The 17,449-nt window shown below is 29.7% G+C and overlaps 1 protein-coding gene across 1 annotated transcript; it reads right to left on the bottom strand.

The window, feature by feature from the left end:
* Positions 1 to 8,715: 8,715 nt before the first annotated feature.
* Positions 8,716 to 12,529, bottom strand: LOC113859346 (proline-rich receptor-like protein kinase PERK4). Its single transcript, XM_027492148.1, has 8 exons — positions 12,004 to 12,529; positions 10,747 to 11,298; positions 10,475 to 10,561; positions 10,309 to 10,379; positions 10,095 to 10,171; positions 9,432 to 9,576; positions 9,096 to 9,260; positions 8,716 to 8,937 (listed from the first exon to the last, which is right to left on the bottom strand). The coding sequence occupies exons 1-8, from the start codon at positions 12,527 to 12,529 to the stop codon at positions 8,716 to 8,718; spliced, it is 1,845 nt and encodes a 614-aa protein (XP_027347949.1).
* Between the last annotated feature and the right edge of the window lie 4,920 nt (positions 12,530 to 17,449).

The following is a 17,449-nucleotide window of genomic DNA, read 5'->3' as shown; positions in this document are numbered from 1 at the left end:
ATTAGAAATATGATTTAAGAAATTTTAAAATATGAAATTAATTTTATTTTAATAAATAATAAATAAATAAATAAATCTTTGAATTGATTAAAAAAATATACTTATTTAATAAAATATTTAAAACTTCATTTGATAAATTTATATTATATAAAACCTAAGGTAATGTTGTTACACATAGATTTTTGATAATTTATAACGCATAAAGGTAGAGTTGCTACACATTGGCATTATAAATTATTTCGTTAATAAAATAATTTAGATTGAAATTAGTAGATTGATTTGTATGTTAGTAATTAGAAGGAGAATATATTTTAATTAATTGTTAAAATGGTTAAGTAATTAATTAAAGACAATACATGATGAATTAATATTGCATAAAGTCTTTGGTAATATAGCCACACATAAACTTTATCAATTTATAATACATAATGATAAATAAGGTATACGTTAGTATTATAAATTGATGTAATTATATTATTATTTAATCATTGAAGGAATAATTTACTATTCAAAAAATAAGAGGAGATAATCACAACTATAAAATTAAATCACATAAATATTCTACAACCATAATAAATAAAATAAAGCAATCCTAAAGAGTAAGCATAAATAGTGAAATAACATAAAAGGGAGAATTTATTGTCAATATTAAAATGAGATAAACTTTACAAATAAAACTCAACTCGAATAGAATGTAATAAAAAATCATGTTACACTTATAAATTTTAATGCTCTTTTATTATAATTATTGTAACTATTATTGCTAAAAGAAGAAAATCAATGAGTAGAATTAAGAGAACTAATTTTAAAATAAAGTAAAATAAAATATATTACAAATCACATAAATAAAATAAAAAATGAAAATAACAGAAATAATAATAATGATAAAAGATGATAATTTCTATTTTTTTAAAGAAAAATAGGAAAGAAAAAGGGCTAAACAAATAAAAGGGCAAATTTTAAAGTGAAAAAAAGAAGAAAGAATAGGGTATCCAATGACTTAATGTCATTGGATAAAACCAAAAACCTATGATCTGCAACATTGAGACTCACGTTGCCTTTGGAAATGTAGCAAAAGGTGTGATTAAAAAAAAAAAGAAAAATGCATAACAATGTCACATCAGTTATTCAACTCAACAATAAAAAAACTACTCATTTTTATACATTCAATCAAGGACAAGAGAAGAAATGAAAAGGTTAGTAAAGGAGAGTGCCAAAATAAAAGTTTAACATCGGTAAAAAAAAAACTAAAGAAGAGAGTGAAAGTTTATGTACCGATAAAATAAGGTAATAAGGTAAGAAGAAGATCCATTTTTGAGCTTTTTCTTTTCTTTTTCTATATTATTTCAACTTCCTCTTCCTTGTTTTTCTTTAAAACTTTTTCTTCTCCTCCCCAAAACCAATCATTTTATTCTTCGTTCCCCCTTTCGATATCAAATCTACTTTAAAAAATTTGTTCTCCTCTTTTCTCTTTTTAGATCTTTTAGAGAAACTCGTTGTCTCTCCTTTAAAATTTTTTGAAAACTTGGTCTCTCCTTTCCAAATTTTTTTTGCTTTCCTTCTCTGAAAAAGAAAAATCTCTTTTCAGATTTCTTACTTGAGTTTTTATACTCCTCTTCAATCTCACGTTTTAGGGTTTTATAAAATGCCAAATTTCTAAACTTTTTCTCCTTTCATGTATAAAGTCGGTTTTGATATTGGAATGTAAGCCTACATAGTGCAGGGCCTCTATTTCTAGGAACCAGTCTCTCTCTTTTTTCAAAATGTTCTATTTTTCTATAAAATAATTTTATTTTATATATATATATATATATTAATTTTGGAGGCAATCCTTGGGAGGAAAAAAAATTGGTATTCACAAGGGTAAACTCCAAGAAACTTACTTCGAATCGAGTAGAACAAACATCCAAGCTCGGATATGAAAGTAGTTAGGAGTTCAACAGAGTTCTCTCTGAGAACAAAGTGAGAGGACAGAGAGAAAAGTGAAAAAAGATTACTTGGATTGCAATGCAAGTTTTAGAATAGGAATTTTGTAATGCCTCGAGTTTTGTAATTCTTTTATGATAATTATACATATGTGTATGTTGTGATTTTTATGTGCGTTTTGATTTGTGTTGGTGATATGGATGTGTACATTGATATGTTGTGGTTCAAATATGAATGTTTGCCTGTGAATGGACTAAAAATGCTTGAGAGTATAGGCTGATGTGTGTTGTATCTCTGTTGCATTCTCGTTGTAGCGAGAGGCTCCTTGCTGCAATGAGAGGGCAACAAAGAGGGGGTATTTTCTAGGTTTAGTCTCACTGTAGCGAAAGGGTTTGATTGCAATAGGAAGATATGTGTTTTGATGAAAATGATTTGATTGCAATAGGGTGGTGATAGAAATATTTGATTGCAATAAGGTTGTGATGGAAATTTTGTGGGAACTTAGTGTGATTGATATTGAGTAATGTGTGTGATGAAAGTGGTTGAGCGTGTGAATGTGCCATTAGTTGAGAATGAATACTATGAAACAATTGAGAATGTGGATGAATATGTGTGAATGACATGTTAATTGTGATTGTGATGTGTTTGAAATGGTTGAAACTATGAATGGTTACAGCGATACACTAAGGGTGGTAGAAATACCTTGGGAAAAAAGGGTGGTGGTGACACCAACAGTGAGCGTGGGTGCACCACAAGCCACACACTCTTCTCCTGACTAGGCCTCTAACCAATACTTTTGATAAGGGGCTGTGACTGCACACATTATATCCATAAGGCAGAGGCTAATCGGCGACCATCCATGGTGTGAAACTGAGTAAGTTCCTAAGGTTAAGGGCATCAGGAAAACTGTGATCACAGTATCACAGTGAGCGTGATTAACGTGCAGTGAGCGCACGAGTGTGTGTGAAATGATTGAAGGTGCAGTGAGCACATCTGTGTATGAATTGATGTGCAAATATGTGTGTGCGTGGTTGGAAAGAATATATTAATGTTGTCAAAGTGTGATATTATCATATTAGTGGTTGTTATGAAATAGGCAAGGTGAGTCTCTATGTTTATATGTGTGATAATGTAGAGGACTCACCCTTACATTTATTTTTTAGGTGACCAAGATAATCAAAATACTAAGCTCAATGAATGGGATGGATGACACTGCTATAGGATTTAGAAAATTTATTTTGAAACTGAGATGCATGAAATAGGTCATGTAGCTTTATTTTGTTCAAACTTGTAACCCATCTCATATTTTGAAATACTTTATTGAAATCCTGTGTTGGAAACAACTGAAATGAAATTTTATTATTCTCATTTTATTGCGAAAATATCCCATTGAAAAATACTTGAAAATAAATTATGATGTTACAAATTTCCTTAAATACTTGTTTTGCTCGAGACCTCTCGCTTGGGCGAGACCCTTTTTGTCTGGGTGAGAATATCAAACAAAACAATTTTACATATTTTCTAACAATCTCGCCTAAGTAAGATTCCTTTTCACCTGAGCGAGTTATGATCCAGAGAACTCTCGCTTGAGAAAGATAAATCTCGTCTGAACGGAATCCTTTACAGCTTCTAAAAATTTAACTTCTTCTATTTTAAAAATAAAATACAATAATAAATGATAAATGAAATAAATATATAATAAATAAACTAAGGGTGTTACATAGTAAGCCTTAAAAGAAACAAAACAAAAAAATGAAACCTCTCTCTTGAAATCAACTAATTAAGTGCTGCAACTAATCAAGTGCTCCAACACATAACACATGTCTTCTTAGTCAATGTACAAGAAGCTTCTTCAATAGGTTAAATCATGCATGTGATGCTAAGATCATTTTTCTAAAATAAAAGAAATTCAAGTGTATAAAAATAGGCTAAGATAAAATATTAAATATCTTTTTTGGTTCAAGGTTCATTTTTTTTTTCCATTTGTTTTAGCTTTTATTGTACTGGACTAGAGTTTGTTTGCTAGATTGTAATGTCTTAGTTTATGTAATAATAATAATAATATGATAAAATAAATATATATAAATTTATATTAAAAAAATATTGCATCAATGTTTGCCTTTATTTTATTTTGCTATTATTAGTATCGTTATAATTGTAATATGTCATAAATATCACTTGATTTAGATTTTAATATTATCTTTTTATTTTATCTTAATAAATTTTATTTTTTTAAATTATATTATAAATAAATAACATCATGCAACAATTTGTAGCATTTTATATGTATTTTTTAACTTTTACACATTATAAATTGTTAAAATAATGTATGTGTAATTATGTTCTCTTAGAATTTATGTGATATAAATTAACTTTAAATCTTATTTTAACTTTAATTAATTAAAATAATGTTTTTACTGTCATCCTTTAAAAATTTCTACCTTTAAGTAATTAAATTAAAATTATTTTATTTTATTAATAAAATAATTTGTGACATTAACATATAATTTTTTTATTTTTATATATTATAAATTATTAAAAATTAAATATATTAATATTATCATAAGTCTTATACAATATAAATTTATTTTAAAATTAAATTATATTTTAATTTTAATTAATTAAATAATTAATTTATTAATCAAAATATATTTTTTAAATATTTTTCTCTTTAATTATCAAACAAATAATTTATTAATTAATTTAAAAATATTTTATTTTATTAGTAATTTGTAATGCTAACATGTAATTTTTTTTTACTTTAATATGTTATAAATCATTCTATTTCTAACTACATTACCTTATATTTTATATAATGGAAATTTATCTTAAAATTAAGTATATTTCATCTTTAATTAATTAAATAATTATTTTATTAATTAATCAAAATATAATATTTAAATATTTTTCTTTTAATTATCAATTTTATTTATTTATTAAATTAAAATAATCTTATTTTATTAATAAAATAATTTATAACATTGATATATATCTTTAATTTTATACATTATAAATCGTCAAAACTCATATATAATTGTATTAAGTAATTTAAATTTATTTATTAAAATTGAATTATATTTCTTGTCAAATTAATTAATAAATAAATGTTTAGTCAATTATTTTTTGTTTTATTTACCTAACACTTTACAATAATATGTGTAATTTTTATTACATTTAGTTGTATAAGCCGTATGAATATTTTTACAATTTATTTTATCTTAAATTTTGTATAGAGTGACGCTTCTAATTTAATTTATTCAAATATTTTTATAAAATTAAATTATTTATAATAATAATAATAATAATAATAATATATTATTATTATTATTATTAATTTTCTTTTGTCCTTGCAATTACATAGAATGTAGATGTGTAATTGTTTTTTCTTTTTAATATTATTTATTATAATATAACATATGTATTCACATTATCTTGTATTTTATGTAATATAAATTATTTTCAAAACAAAGTCTATCTTAAAATATTTTTGTAATATTTAAAAAAATCAAATTAACTAACCGATTTTATGATATTTAAGTATAATCACAATCTTCATTTACCCTTTCACCATGGAATATACACGAGCAAGAACCGAACCTATTGTAAATAAATTCTCTTCTTCTAAAAGTAAAATAATATCAATTATTGTTTTAAGGTTAAATAAATAATTTAAAATTATAAAATAAATCTACACATTTAATTTTAGTAACCATTTTAAACTGAGATATTGCAAGAGTTAATATATGTAAATTACTCAATCCAAATCTTGTTTGAAAGATTATATTATTTTAAAAGAATTAATAGACTTTGTAGCTACATAAAACATAGAGCTCTTTTCCCTTTGCTCTGTGTATAGGAGAGGGAAAGAGAGAATGAATATAAATAAAATAATAATAAAATAACATGAAGCGTTTTAAGTGGCTAATTTGCCTGTGATTGTTAATTTTGTATGCAATTCACACGGTGTGGCAACTAGAATGTGACAATGGCCTGTAAGGATTTGAATACATAGACCATCAAAATTCAGGGAGTTTTTTTCATGGGACAGGGTGAGAAGAGAAACAGAGATGCATGTACCCTTAAAGGAGTTCAAAGAGAAATAAAATAGGGATCTCAACCATCACAGCCTTGCCCCTAAACCAGATTCGATTCGATGACTACCATCACAAGCTATATATTATGAGTCCCAAGTCACTAAACTCACCATTATTGTCCCTTGCCTCCTAAACTAGAAACTGAAAGCAGCCATCACCACCTCCATAAGCTTTCACCACAAAACTCCAAACAACCCTAACATGACCCTTACCGTCTAAGTACATAGAGGCAAATAACCATCTCAAGAACACATCACTAAAACCACTGCTCCACTCTCCTCACAGCTCCATTATCATCGTGCATGAATCAACTCGCGAAAAACTATTATCGTCACCTAACCTAGTACAAAGCACCTTACTGTTCACCTCCAGTCGTTTTCACCACCTCGTGAATCACAGCCCAAGACGCAGCATCTTGCGACCCAAGCCTCCCAGTAGCAAAACCAAAAATCGCACCCCATATGCATATGATATGAACAAAAGAAAGTTCTGGGTAATATTTTTTTTGTTATTTTCTTTATTGACATAATAAAGTTAAAAAAGAGAGGAGGGGGGGGGGGAGGGGGGGAGAGAGAGAGAGAGAAGAGATGGCTAATAAACGATTAACTTGGGCCGATAAAAAATGAAGCCTAACATGCTGTACCATAAAAAAAAAATGCATGTGTTTTTATTGCTTAATACTGTTAAGAACAAACTTTTGAAGTGCAAATTTGAAGAGTTCAGTCTGTGACAATACATTCGAAGAGATTACGTGAAGTTCTCTAAAGTTATATTTTAAATTAAACTCTAAACTCAAAATCTTGTTATCTCTGTGTCCTCGCGTACGTCTAAGTCTCTCTTGCGGTTACTTCAAAATTTTTCTTTCTCTATATTCTCAAATATCTTTCCTTTACCTTATGCACCGTTGATATTGCCTTTGCACTCAAAGGTATACTCCTCTTTGTTTGCCTTTATCACTCTAAAAAATATTCAACTTTCCCTGTACTAAGATACACCATTTTTTGAAATGAAAAATATTTCCTCGTCTTTGGCATTAAAGTGAACTATGACTAAGATAAAAGTAAATTGCATTCAAATTAGTGATATTAAATATTTTTAATTAAACTTATATGTAGTTTTTTATTTTTACCTGAGAGACCATAAAAAAAAGAAGTGTTATTGACAACAAGTCCATATTCACATTTTTTTTTATAATTTTTTGGGATTCTAATATATTTGTTTTGTTTTTAGCATAACAACAAAGGTACAAAATAAAGAATAAAAATAAAAACTGTGCTCATGTTGTTTTGACTTTTAGTATTATTATTGTTAATATTGTTATTTTTACTATAGTATCATGTGAATTTTGTTTTGTCTTTAATTTTAGTATTATTTTTATTGTTATTGGTATCATTCTTATTACTATCATTATGAGTAATGTAATTTGCTTTTGTTTGCTAATTTTTTAAAACAATCATTCTATATGTTAATATGTTTTCTTTAAATATAATAAAATTAAAAAATATTTTTAAATACTATTTGTTTTTATAATTTATTCTACATTGAAAACGTTAAATTTAAGTAAGACGCCTTATTGATCCAATTTTTAAATTCATTAAAAATATTTGAGTCATGCAGTGACTCTAAGTTTCTCAGTACGCTAACGAATACACAGGAGCGAGAATTAAAATGTCAAAGCAAAAATTCAATTTTTATATTTATTCTTGGTTTTTTCCTCTTATTTATTTATTCAGTTATATGTTTGTTTGTAATGGTATACTTATTTTATTTTAATTTTAACTTTAAAATATGTTTAAAGTTACTTTGAATTTTGCACTTGATTTAAGGCAACACACTAAGGTGGATGTATTAGGGTTGTTATATAGAATTAAGTTTTTACTTTTCCCTATGCATAAATTGATTTTTGAACCTAACATGATTTTCATAAACTACTTTTTTTTTATTCAAAGTAAATTTGGTGATGATTCTACTTCTAAACAAATTCTTTTAAATGTTTTGCCTCTTGTTGTGATTATAATCGTGATAGTGCACACGATTCTTTTTAGATGAATGAAAAATTAATGATATAATTAGCTTGGATTTATATTTAAGTATATTTAAACTGTTAATAGTGGGTCAAACATTTACATGGGTTATTATTATACATTAGAATGTTACACACAATTATATAATTAAATTAACAAATAATAAAATTTGCAACTACAACAAAAAGTTATGAATCACATAAGTAATATAGGCTGTCTTTTTTATATTATTGTTATTTTTAAGGAACCATTGAAGAATGGGGCAACACAAGTATCCTTCTAGTTAACCCTAAATGTAATTTACATTCATTTCGATCTTTATTTTAATAAAATAAAAGAATTGTATATAATGCCAAATTGCAAATATTCATGTCACAGAGCATAAGACTGTAATTAATTAAACGCAAGTTACATTTTTTAGCGCCTTGTAACATGCATCCCAAGACCCAATACTGTCACAAAACAAAACCATTTATTATTGATTTTATGTCAATTTCCACAACAAAACGGATAAAAGCAATCTCATTAGTTAGTGTACATATGTTCCCCCTTCCTAACATATGTGTGTGATCAGCAAAATGGTTATGTCTTGAAGGTCATTCGAAGCAAGCTGAGAATCATAACAATCTTGTTGATTTGGTTATCTAAATGTGTTGTATGCCTTGAAGTTTCTAATGATAACCCATCTCCTTACTAGAAAGCTCACTGCTGTCGCCAAATTCTTGGCTCGACATTATTGCCTTTCTGAACTTCAACATGTCAGCATTATATTGCATTGTATCATATTCTGAGCTCCCAGATGAAGAGGTGTAAGCATTGTTATTCGTCGTTGCAAGCTTCATTCCATCTTTCAAGTCTTCTAATGAGACATCTCCTTCCAATGCTCTTACAATCTACCCATAATTAAGCAGCACATTAAATGAATATGAATTCAAGTCAATAATTCTTTAAAATATTTAGTTGTACTTTCATGTCCATCAAAACTATGATTTCCATAAGATATTTAGTCATTGAAGCCTAAATAAAATACTCAACACACACACAAATATACCTGACTCATTTTTGGACGCTTCTTAGCAGAATGACGAATGCTTGCAGCAGCACAAGCTGCCATTCTTGTCATTTCTTGAGCATTGTAATTGCCTTCCAAAAATGGATCCACTAACTCTCCAAAGTTGCCATCTTCCTCCAACCCTTTACTTAAGAGTGGTCGAGCCTGCTCAATATTTAATTTCACAATAATTTTATATTGTAAGAAAAGTTGTAGGATAATGAAAATACTTGAAAACCAAGACATCTACTCTTTGGTAATTACTTCACTCTAAATTGTAATATATTTGAAATCTAATCAATGAGTGAGTAGCGGAGGAAAGTACGTAGTACTAACCCAGTCCACTAAGCTTTCATCCATGGCATTTGTCAAATCCAAAGGTCGCTTCCCAGTTATGAGTTCTAATAACATAACCCCAAATGAGAAAACATCGGATTTCTCTGTCAATTTTCCACTTGATGCATATTCTGGGGCCAAGTACCTATTTTAACATGCACATAAAGGTTATCAAGCTAGATTAATGAATAAACCTGATTATTTTGTCATTTGTTTAAACTTTATTTCACATCATTAGAAAGAGTTTCTTTTATTTTTCTCCTCTATTTTTGTGTTAAGTTATTTGACATTTTATACAGAATATGAAGGAAGAGTAAAAGAAATGATGCGAAGCATCATTAATTTATTTAAATAAAATTCTCTAGCATATAATTTCTTACATAAAGTAATTCAGAAGTGTAAAAAGGATAAGTTAATAGCTAATGAAGTTAACCGTTAAAAAGAAATCATACAAGTTATTATCTTTTATATGAGTGGACATTGTTTTGCCAATATTTAAATGTGATATCAAGCCATCAAGTATGTTGTGGATTAAAATTGTTTAGTGAAAGTCGCAAATTACATTTGTCTAACGAAAACAACATTGTATTTATGAGCAAAATCATCAATTCCCATTTTGTCAATTTCCTTATTGTTGTAGGCATTAAAGGGATAGATGATTACCCGAATGTTCCCATGACACGAGTTGAGACATGCGTATTATTATCAGTAGTTAACTTAGCCAGTCCAAAATCTGACACCTGATTATTATGCATCATTGGCATAATCAATGAGCGTCAACAATAGAAGATTGGTAATATGTGTGGTATATAACTAGAGTAGTTAGAAAGAGTAAATATATAGACTTCATTGGAAAAACATAAAAAAAATGTGAAACCTTTGCTTCAAAGCTATCATCAAGGAGGACATTAGAAGCTTTAATATCACGATGAATGATGCGAGGATTACCTGAGTTCATTTGTAATAAAGCAAATGTAAGAAATATAACAAGTGAGAAGAATTAAAAAGTGAAGTATGATAAATAGAAGTTTGAGTAGTCTTACAATCTTCGTGAAGGTAGGCAAGTCCTCTAGCAGATCCTAGTGCAATTCGCATTCTAGTAGGCCAATCCATGGTAGGCAAACCCTTTCCTGTGACAATCAAATAAATTAGCAAATATTGTTTATCAAAATTAATCTAAACAAGAAATGTTGAGGAACTATTCTCTGTAAGTGGTTGAATTTCAAGTGTCCATTAGTAGCTTTTTACTTGTTTAATCACTTCACATAAGCATAAATAGTGTACATTAAAAATTGAACCCATAAACGATGCTTACCATAAAGGTGATGTTCTAAAGTTTTATTGGGAACAAATTCATAGACCAACATTCTTTGGCCACCACTAATACAATATCCAACAAGTGATACAAGATGACGATGATGAACACGACTAATGATATCAATCTCAGCTTGGAATTCACGCTCTCCTTGGCCACTACCTGATTTTAGACTCTTAACAGCCACTTCCTTTCCATTAGGCAAAACTCCCTTATGGACATAACCGAATCCACCCTGTCCAACAATATGCTCATTAGCAAATCCTTTGGTGGCAGCTGCCAATTCCTCATATGTGAAAGTACCACCCTTGAGAGTGAGGGAAAGGCCCGGTGAAGGAGGACCCATTCCCATTCCCATTCCCATTCCCGATGAGTAATTGGAGCTCATGTCACCGCTGTTCATTAGAGGATGTTGTGCTCCCCAAACACTACTAGGAGGACCCATTCCCATACCAGCTGGGTGTACCCTAACAACATGGTCCCCTCCATGAGGGCCTGAACCTGATTGCCAATTGGATTGAGGGTGTTGCCCACTGTTGTAATAGTTACTTCCTGTGCAAGTTATTTCGGAACCCGTCAACTATCAATCATTAACTTCTTTTTTTTGGTTCAAGGAAAATGAATCCAAAATTGTTTCAATCAATATTATAGTACGAAGAAAGCTATTGCACTGAAATACTAAAAAAGTCTAATAATCAATTACTAGTATTCATTGTTCTAAGTTCTTCCAAAATAACTATTTTAAATATCATATAAGAGTCCATAATGCCAAATATATATATGACTACCATAAAACTTTTTCCTTAAAATAGGAAAAAAAGGTTTTAGTAAGATGTTGCCTTTGCGAGGTCTCTCCCACAAGTAGTAAACAAGAAATTGTTACGGTAGCATGGACATCCATGCATTGCCTAAGCGAAATTCTTTCCTTTGGAAGTAAAATTGTACAAATTAGCTTATTCGTCCAAGTATCCTAAGTCAGTATTATTATTTATTATAGTATATTATATTATCTAATTATTCATTACATATATTAGCATTTGTATATTATGTCTACATAAGCATTTTAGTTAAATATTTAAATAATATTATTTCCCCAACAATTTCTCATAAAACTTTTCACATTATTTGTTTTTTACTCTATCACATCATTCATTTTATTTCACAATTCTCTCTCTTCAAGGTAAGTATTATTGTGAGAAACGTACGTGGAAATAACATTACTCTAATGTTATAAATATAATGCTCAAGACTTGTCACCTTTTCCAGGAGAAGGTTCTCCTCCAAAGTATTGTTTTTGCTTTCGTTTCTTCTTCCTGCACCAAATAAAACAAATAATAACTAGAACAAGAACAACAAATCCTACACCAAGCCCGGCTCCTAATGCTGCTTTGTTGCTATCGTCATTTTTGGACTTTGAGCTTTCTTTTGATGATTTGTGTGACGATTCTGGCAATGATGGAGACTGATCCGCAAATGAAGAAGGGGATGATGAGGAACTTTTGTGTGGGGCATTGGAGTTTGGTGGTGATGGAGATTTCGTTGATGAATGAGGAGATGGTTGGGAATTCTGGGGTGGCGCATTAGAGTTATCATGCGAGGAATTATCTGGCGTGGAATTATCGGGGGTGGCGTTATCGGGAGTAGAATTATCAGGGGTGGAGTTATCGGGAGTGGAGTTATCGGGGGTGGAGTTATCGGGGGTGGAGTTATCGGGAGTGGAGTTGTCAGGCGTGGCATTATCGGGTGTGGAGTTATCAGGAGTAGAATTGTGAGGGGAAGACATTGTTTCTTTGGGTTTCGATCAAATGGTTTTTACATTAAAAAGAAAAAAAGAAAAAAGGAGAAGAAGAAAAAGAAGAAAACCACTGAATGTCGAAACACCAGCTTCCTCCTAACTCTTCTTCTCAAGATGGTTGAGAACCCTGTCAATCAAAGAAAAAAAGAAAACAAGTTAGTGATAATGCTAGATTATAAGATTTCATTATCTTCAATTTAATTTGACAAAATAAAAATTTTGAAGCAAAAATAAGTTACCTTGAAGGAGGCCAAAAAGGGTTCTCAAAAGAAAGAAAAGGAAGAGACTATTCCATGGGAAAAGAAGGCAAATTACAAAAGGTAAAGAATCAACCATTCTTGTCCTTCCTCAATGGTCTCCTACAAAGGAGGAACTCTGCCACCTTTTGCTTAGTTTAAGTCAATTATAGGTTTTACCATTTCCTGGTTGGTGTTTATTTGATCATAAACATCCAACCATAATTTTCTTTAAAGCACTCGTCTAACACATAACAAAAATTAACCCGAAATAGCTTACAAACCCTTCCCCCTCCTAAAAAAGGTGTACATATTTATAAAGGTTTTATAATAGTTTTATCACAATGTTGTTTATACAAATTATGTTTTTTGCATATATTGCTTGAAAAAATAAATACTATCAAAAAATTATGTTACCAATTGTCATATAGCTATTCACATTATTGATTACAACAAAAATATTAAAATGAGTAAAAAAAAATTTAAGAATTACTAAACTCAAGATTTTGCTTAATTTTTCAGTGTTGAAATAAATTAAAATTTCACTTCATTGTGTCATTTTTTATTATCTATATCTCTTTTTTGTCTTATTTAATTTTTACTACTACCTAAAACTTTTAATTCCTAATTTTCCTTTTGTAACATTCTATAATTTTTAATTCGAAATAAAACATATCTTATTTCCAATGAGAAAAAATTGAGAATATTTGCAAGCCTATGCTAGTGTGGTAAAAATGATGATTTTTGAGATTAAACATTGATCCTAAACACTGTTGAGTGATGAGAGAAACACTACTTGTGAGTTGTGGTCATGTTTCTTAATTTTGCTCATATGAACCTTTGCTAAATTATATGAACTCAGATGACAAGCTCTTGTTTATAATGTGATTAATTTAGTGTGATTTTCATAGTTATTGAATAGAAAAATAGCTTGATTGAGAATGAGAACTCAGAAAAACATAGAATTGAAAATTTGAAAAATCTTGAAGAAAGGCAGCTTACTGATTGAATTTTGAGAAGTGGATGAACTTTCCCTTTGAGTTGAATTGATTTGCTTGAGGACAAGAAATAATTTTAAGTTTGTGATGGTGATAAATCCACAATTTACTACATTTTTAGTATAGTTTTTATTAATAAATAAGTAGTAAAGTACCAAATAAACTTAGAAATACTGTAAAAATTATATTAATATTCATAATTGTGTAAATAGTTTAGAATTTTAGATTTTATTCTAATTCTGGACAATTTAACTTAAAAAGACTTAAGTTTTGTGCAGAAGCTTGAGCTCAGACTTTGAAGTTGATATTAAAGTGGAAAAAGTAAAAGGATTGAGCTTAAAAAGCAAGAATCAGATGATAAGTGCTGTGCGTAACCACTTTAAGTGAATAGAGTAAACACTTTGAAGAAGAAAATTCATGAAGATCAAGTGAGTAGCAACTTAAGTGCTAAAAGTAAACACTCCAGCAACAGAAATCTTGAAGAGTCTTGCACGTGTTCACTCACACTACTAAGAGTAGTTACGCTCAAAGCTAATTTACTTAAACACTTTGCGCGTGGACACTCTGATCACCGAAAGTAGTCACTCAAAGTTACGTGCATTAACTCTGCCTATTTAAAATAGCCATGCGCAAGGCTTATTTGCACAGAACACATACGCGTGGACTCTCTTACTCCTAAAAGTGTCTACGCAAAATAATAGAATTTTGAAAATCACTTTTAAGTGTCAACTTTGGACGATTTAAGTTCTTACCTCAGCTATAGAAGTTTCTAGAAGACCTTTCATGTTATAATTGGCAGACTTGTGATTTATTATTGAGTAATCTATAATATTTTATACTTGTTAAATGTTAATTGAAGGATTATTTGGTATTGGAATAAATTTAGATGGAGTTTGAAATTATTTATTTTTTAAAAAAAAGTGAACAATACCGTATGAACAGTGCCGAATGAACAGTAAAACTGCCTATGAACAGTGCAAACCGCGTACAAACCGTGTATGAACAGTAAAAACTGCGTATGTACAGTGACCGCTGACGTCATCAGTGACATCATCCTGACGTCATGGCTGATGTCACATATACGTACAGTGCGTGTACAGTTCGCGTGCACAGTGTTTCTGACGTGAATAGTGCCCTGAACAGTGTTTCCAGCGTGAACAGTAAGGCGGTGAACAGTAAATTTTGAAAATTTTCTATAAAAAGGGGGTTTCACATGAAATTTTCATTCCTTTACTCATATTCAAGGTTTTCAAAGGTTCTAAGGCCATATACTACGATTTTCTCTCATATTAAACCCTCCTAAACTTAGATTTGTCGCCAGATCTGAGATTCTACATCTATTATGAGGGATTTGAAGTAAGTTTCTTTAAGTTTGAAGCTAGATTTACCGTTTGTTTCTCTTCTTCTCTTTCTCATAGAAGTTCATGGTGTTCTTAGGAGAAACTTCGTTCTTAAGCCAAATCTTCGGTGAAACTTGCTATAAAACAAGTAATATTTGGTAGATCTAGTGTGAATCATCGTTATGAGGTAAAGGGAGTTTACTTTAACCTATGAACTACGTTTTGAACGGTTTAATATGCTATTTCAAGATGTTTTGATATGATTTTGTTAGATCTATTGAATAAAAGCTATTTTCTAAGCTGTAACTGCTGTTAATTGATTTAAAATACTGAGATTTTGGCTGATCTATCTTAAACTTGCCTTAACTGAGCTGTTAAAATAATTTTAGCGGTGTGCATCATGCTGAGATATATGTTTTACATCATTATAAAGCTGAGTTACATGTTTAGGTGGGTAGACGTGTAACGGTAAGTTCATGCTGAGTTGCTGTGCTGTGCTGTCTGGATCCAAATACCGGAATGGGTCGCTCCCGGACCGGCTCGGTTCCTTCTGGATTACTTAGGTTGTGAAACCAGTTGGAAACCGTTTTCATCTTGTGCATTAGATGAGCTGAAAATGCATGGGGCTATTGCTGTGAGAAATATTTTGCTCTACATATATGATTTTATTTTATTTTTGTAAGCTCACCCTTGCATTTCTTTCTATGTCGTTGTGTGCGTGTGTACTACGATGATCGTACGGTGGTACGTGAGCAGATGTAGCAGGTGTTGCATCTACTTCACAGGCTGAGGGGCCAGTGAAGAAATGTTAGAAGCTAGAGTCAAGTAATATTGCATCAAAGTCCTTTTTCCTTATATTTTGAGACCTCATGTAGAAGGAGATACGTAGTACAATTTTGTGTATTTTGAATATTATGAACTAAATATAAAATTATGTTGTTCTGTTGGATATTTATTGTAAGAAACTTTGTTTTATTTTGAATGAGAAGAGAATTTCATACTTATATTCTCTATTATTTATTTATCTTAAATAAGTTTGTGATGTGGAAACAATGTTCTCGGTTCCTTATAAAATGGGTTGTGACAATAATTCCCAGAGATTAAAATGTAGAAGTGAAAAAGGCGGGAAAGATATTATAAATAAAAGTTAAGAGTTCAAATTTGGAGGCTTTTATCATTTTTTTTTCATTCTTTCACTTTGTAACCATTTTAACTTCCAAGGGAACTCAGAGAGAGAGAGATTAGGAGCGACTTTCAAGCTTCATTGCTAAAGGAATCAGGGTGAAGATTGGGTCTTGGAAGATGTTCTTCTGCTCTTTGCCTTCTTCTTCTCTTACTTTCCTTTCTTCCATTATAATGTTGTTGTAAATCTTTTTGGTTAGAGATCTATGGATCCAGATTTGATATTGTAATGTAATTTTGGATCTAGACCTTGAGATTTTAATTAAATTAAGTATGTGATTCTGTTCTTAATACAGTTGTGAATTAATCCTTCATTCAATTGAACTTAGAGGAATCTTCATCAATAAAAATTGAGTTTATTTCTCAGATCTGAATCATATGCCTAAGTTATTGAGATCTTAGAAATAAGTATCATAATCTAGTAATCCTATAATTTTCAAAACTTAATGCAGTATTTGATTGAATTTTACCTAAAGAATTGGGAAGGTTTAATTAGATATTAAGATCATTGAGGTAAGGAATTGTCTTTTGGTTAAAGAAGTAAAATTGATTATCAATTAATTAGAATTCTTAAGAGTCCAGAACATAATTACATTGTAATTGAAAATCTGGTGAAGTGATTCCTAAATATTTTTCACATAGTATTTTCCATATAAAATTCATATTCTGTTTTACAACATTTTATTATCTTTTATTGTTCTTATTTCTTATCTTTTTACATGTTACAAATCTTTCAAATGAATTGTGTGGTTCAACTAATTGTCAATTTGTGAAGTGGTAATTGAAACTAATATCCTTGTGAACAATACTTAGGACTCATATTGATTTTTAAAATTTTATTACTTGCTACAACTACCTAGTACACTTACTAGTTAGTAATTTTACACAAAGAATATTGTTGTATTCTGAAGTGTAACACTTACATTTTCCCTAGATTTTTCATCGTCTCTGAACTCTATATATCCCAATGTATCTCTGTAACTATTCACACTTGATCCAATTCATATTTGACACTTAAAGTCATTCTCCGAGTTATTCCTTTTTCCCACTCATAAGATCATGCTTGGTAAATCAATTCCAGACTAAATCTATTCCACTCATACCCCTTTTTAATATAGTTTCAATTACTAAATCCTTCATATCAATATCACA

Source organism: Abrus precatorius, unplaced genomic scaffold, assembly GCF_003935025.1.
Source record: "Abrus precatorius isolate BTA unplaced genomic scaffold, Abrus_2018 Scaffold2, whole genome shotgun sequence".
Lineage (NCBI taxonomy): Eukaryota > Viridiplantae > Streptophyta > Magnoliopsida > Fabales > Fabaceae > Abrus > Abrus precatorius.
This window is presented reverse-complemented; position numbering and strand designations above follow the sequence as displayed.

Coding starts and splice junctions, on each gene's coding strand:
- LOC113859346 (XM_027492148.1), bottom strand. CDS start 12,529: ATGTCTTCCCCTCACAATTCTACTCCTGATAACTCCACACCCGATAAT. Junction 11,299..12,003: donor AGAACCTTCTCCTGGAAAAG/GTGACAAGTCTT, acceptor TAACTTGCACAG/GAAGTAACTATTACAACAGT. Junction 8,938..9,095: donor AGCGTCCAAAAATGAGTCAG/GTATATTTGTGT, acceptor AATTATGGGTAG/ATTGTAAGAGCATTGGAAGG.